Source organism: Meleagris gallopavo, chromosome 21 (genome assembly GCF_000146605.3).
Source record: "Meleagris gallopavo isolate NT-WF06-2002-E0010 breed Aviagen turkey brand Nicholas breeding stock chromosome 21, Turkey_5.1, whole genome shotgun sequence".
NCBI lineage: Eukaryota > Metazoa > Chordata > Aves > Galliformes > Phasianidae > Meleagris > Meleagris gallopavo.
In genome coordinates this window covers 1-4,499 of record NC_015031.2, presented here as the reverse complement: position 1 = coordinate 4,499, position 4,499 = coordinate 1, and the positions used below count along the sequence as shown (strand labels likewise).

The 4,499-nt window shown below is 61.5% G+C and overlaps 1 protein-coding gene across 1 annotated transcript; it reads left to right on the top strand.

Moving 5' to 3' along the window:
• On the top strand, positions 1 to 4,479 carry LOC104913840 (scavenger receptor cysteine-rich type 1 protein M130-like; the record flags this gene model as incomplete). The annotated part of the gene is given in 9 exon segments (XM_010721701.3): positions 1 to 1,423; positions 2,266 to 2,580; positions 2,786 to 2,938; positions 2,941 to 3,093; positions 3,312 to 3,496; positions 3,498 to 3,581; positions 3,583 to 3,622; positions 3,771 to 4,088; positions 4,165 to 4,479. Coding segments are annotated over 9 exon segments (1,630 nt in total), but the record flags the coding sequence as incomplete, so codon positions are not given.
• Between the last annotated feature and the right edge of the window lie 20 nt (positions 4,480 to 4,499).

Genomic DNA, 4,499 nt, shown 5'->3' with positions numbered 1-4,499 from the left:
GTGGCAGATTCATTGATCTGGGAGGACATGGAGTGTGAGCATGTTAATTTCAGGAGAGCTGTCTGACTGAAGTCTTCAGAAGTGGCACGCTAAGGGCAAACCAGTAAGGAAATAGGATGGAACGCAGGTCTGAATTCATAAACACGCAGACAGCTCAATCTCCTTTGGTCACTGATGCAGGACACCCACAAAGAGCGTCTGTCAAACAGTCCACATAACTCTTACCAGTCGCTAATGCCTTCTGGGTCTGGCTGGGATGGATATCCTCTTCCCCACTGCAGCCCACTGCAGCAGTGCTTTGCTTTCTATACCATCCCCGCAGCCCACGAGCTCTCAGCATCAGCTGTGCCACATCACTGCTGTGAGCCCACGGCCACGTGTCTCAGCGCAGCGTGGCCCTTGTGGTCAGTGGGCTGTCCCAGGGGCCAGGACCCTGCCCCGTGCCCGTGAGGCTGAAGGAGCAGCCCCCGCAGCCCTGGCTGGTGCAGCCGTGGTGAAGGTGGCTCGGGGACACCGCAGTGAGTGCCTGGGCACAGAGCCAGGAGGAAACCACCGTCTTCCTGCCTGAGCGCTGTGACACGGGGCTGTGGTTTGTGCACCTGCAGCGGTGGGTGGGCTCCAAGTCCCAATCCTCTGTGAGGAATAACGGCCCCTGGGTGACACGCTGAGTGCTGGGGACGCGTCTGAGCCCCTCGGCTCAGTCTGCAGGTTCTCGTCTGCTGCCAGGGCAGGATCTGTCCCAGCTCCAGCTCCTTCTGGGGACCCGACGTGGGGCCCCCCATGGAAGAAGGGGGGAGCCGGCACTTCCACGATGGGGCTCCGACCTCGCCCAAGGACCTTTCCCAGCTACTGCTCCTGGTACAGCAGGTCTGCAGCAGGCCTAGGGGCTGTTCCCCTCCCTCACAGACACAGCCCTGGTGCGGTCCCAGCCCTGCGGTTCCTGCAGCGTGGGGCCAGCTGGACATTCCCATCTTGGCCTGTTGGGCATTCCCGGCACGAGAGATGCTCAGCGCTCCTGCAGAGTGCAAGTGGTGACGTGGTGATAGAGCCACGTCCTCCTGCAGCCAACGCGGTGATTCCCGTCCCAGCGGCACGACACCACAGCGGAGCCGTCCCTCATATATGGTCATGAACAGCTCTGGAGAAGTTCATTGGAGGGCTGGGCTGCCTCGGAGGGGAGACAGCTTCTGATAAAGTCTAAAAAGGAGACTGCTGCTGTGATTGGCTTCTTCTGCATCTGCGTAATCAGCTGCAGAGATATAGTGCTCTCCTGTTGGCATTGTCCCCAAAGCCCCCAGGAGCTGCAGCAGGGAGTTGGGCACCGCAGGGCTGTGCCAGCAGGACGGGAGGCTCAGGATGGGGACAGGAGGACTCCTGTGCCCTCGGGTGCTGTGGCTCCTCCTCTGGGTGCAGCCGTGCAGAGGTAAGTGCCAGCTGCCTTGACCAGCAGCGCGAGCTGACCTAGGGCCAGTGAGTGTCTCTGAGATCCCTCTGTGAAGGAGATTTCTTTCTAAGTACCACTGAAACAAGGGCAGTTTAAGTTCTTTGCAGAGAGGGTGGTGAGGTGCTGGAACAGCTGCCCAGAGAGGCTGTGGATGCCCCGTCCATCCCTGGAGGGGTTCAAGGCCAGGCTGGATGGGGCCCTGGGCAGCCTGGGCTGGTGTGAAATGTGGAGGTTGGTGGCCCTGCGTGTGGCAGGGGGTTGGAGATTTGTGATCCTTCAGGTCCCTTCCAACCCTGGCCATTCTGTGATTCTGTGATTCTGTGATTCTGTGGCAGTAGTTGCTGAAGTGCATGGATCCTGTGCTTTATTCTGTGTCTCTCTGGGTGGACGAGTGTATCATAATTGTCCAGGACAACCGAGTTTATGGCAGCCCAGGTTATATGCCTGGTTATATTTCCAGACAGTGAAGCATCCTTCTGTGACCCCTTGCTCACCAGCACGGTGCTCTTGCTGTGCTGGTAGCCCAGCTGCTAATGGTGGCACACAGAAATCCCCAGAGCACAGCCAGACTCCTCAGGGTCATCCCTGGGGACCCTGGTCAAGCAGGGTCTGATCCTCTGGGTTGGGGCGATCCTCAGGATCAGCTCGGTGCTTCCTGGGAATCTGGAGAGCCCTGGGGATGGTAGTGAGTCTGGAGATGTAGAGACAGGCAGTGGGAAGTCTCCCACCTCAAATCTTGTGACTGTGCCAGCCTGGGGGTCTAGGGTCCCCCAGTTTGGGGCCTGGATCTCTTGTGACATATCTCATGTTGATGTTTGAAGGGGCAGCAGAGGTCAGGCTGGCGGATGGCAGCGGGCACTGCGATGGGAGAGTGGAGGTGAAACACCAGGAGCAGTGGGGGACCGTATGTGATGACGAATGGGACAAGGAAGATGCAGCGGTGGTTTGTAAGCAGCTGAGATGTGGGTCAGCAATCAGTGCTACACGGAATGAAGGATTTGTGCTAGGATCTGGTCCCATTTGGATGGATGAGGTCCAGTGTAAAGGCACCGAGTCTGCCCTGTCTGACTGTGAACACAATGGAAGGGGTGAACATTACTGCACACACAGTCTGGACGCTGGAGTGACATGTACAGGTGAGGGACTAGCCATTCCCGACCTCTGTGGTCAGATTTGGGGGATCAATAAGCAGATATCATCTGCGGCCAGTTGTGCTGCCATTGCTGGTCCCTGGGGAATTGCCATGGGGCCCTGCTTGGTCCCCAGTTGAGGTGGAGGTGAGGAGGGACATGGAATTGCCAGAGGGCTCTGGGACCCCACAGGTGCCTTTGTTCACTCCAGGATTTGTCCGTCTGGTCGGAGGGGACAGCCGCTGCTCAGGACGAGTGGAGATCCATGACGGGGACGGGTGGAAGTCTGTCTGTGACTCACACTTTGGTCCCAAAGCTGCTGATGTGGTCTGCAGAGATCTTCAGTGTGGCACAGCCCTGCCCGTCCCAGAGCAAGTGCCTTTGGAGAAGGGACCGGTGCCACCTGGGACAGAGAGCTGCAGTGCGTGGGGAACGAATCCAGCCTCTCCTCCTGCCCCACGGGGACCCCTCGCGACCAGCCCTGCCCCCAGACAAGCATTGCTGCTGTCACCTGCACACGTAAGGGCTCAGGGAGGGCTGTTGGACGCCGACTGTGTGCCAGGGACAGGGACGGGGCTGTGCCGAGTGTGGGGACAGGAGGGGGATGTGGTATTCTGCAGCCCAAGGCGGTGCTGAAGGAAATGGCTTTGTGTTGTCCCTTTGGCTTCTCCTCCCTCTCCTGAGGGAACCAGAGCACCAATCATCCCCATCCATCCTCCTCTGTCCTCAATTCACAGGGTTCAGGCTGGTGAATGGCAGCACGGCGTGCGAGGGCAGGGTGGAAGTGGAGGTGCGGGGAACATGGGGCAGCCTTTGTGCCTCCCGCTGGGACCTCTTGGACGCCCACGTTCTCTGTCATCACCTGGGCTGCGGGTTTGCGGTGTCCATTCCTGAAGGAGGGCCTTTTGGGAGAGGAACTGGCCCCCGTGTGGAATGACTGGTTCCACTGTGAGGGCACTGAGAGCAGCCCGGCTCAGTGCCCGGTGACCGCCCCTGGGGGGCCCTCTCCCGTGCTCCCATGAGAACGACGCTGCCGTCATTTGCTCAGGTGTGTGTCAGGATAGCGCTGCGGGGATGGCGCCTCGTGTGCCGCATGGCCACCTAACAGTCCGTGGGGATCCCGTGGCGTCACCAGGCCGAACCTGTCCGCTGAGAACTCCTGCGGCGTGCATTGCTGGCATTTCTGCTCTCCCCAGGCCCGCCTCACAACGCGTCTCTCAGACTGGTGGGTGGAGGGAGCCGGTGCGACGGGCGCGTGGAGATCTTCCGGCGCGGGACGTGGGGCAGAGTCCTGGATGATCAGTGGGACATGGAGGACGCCGGCGTGGTGTGCCGGCAGCTGCGCTGCGAGGAGGCAGAGGCAGCCTACGCCGTGCCGAGGGCCGAGCGAGGGACGGGCCCCGTGGGGCTGCGCGGGGTGCGGTGTGCGGGCCACGAGGCCGGCCTGAGCCTCTGCAACGCCTCCCCGCCCGAGGCCACGGGCATCATGGAGGACGTGGGGGCCGTGTGCCGGGGTGAGCAGCACGTCCTCTGGATGCGGGGTGGGGCGGGCAGCCGGCCTCTGATGGCCGGGGCTTCCCCCCGCTGCAGGGAGCCGCCGGGTCCAGCTGGTGGACGGGGCTGGGCGATGTGCAGGGAGAGTGGAGATCTACTACCGGGGGCAGTGGGGCACGGTCTGCGACGATGCCTGGGACATGGCCGACGCCGACGTGGTTTGCCGCCAGCTGAGCTGCGGATGGGCCGTGGAGGCGGCCGGCTCGGCTCGCTTTGGGGAGGGCTCTGGGCACATCTGGCTGGATGGCGTGAACTGCTCTGGGGCCGAATCTGCTCTCTGGAACTGCTCTGCTGAGGCCTGGGGACAGCACGACTGCGGGCACAAGGAGGATGCGGGAGTTGTCTGCTCAGGTCTGTGCTGGGAGCCCAGG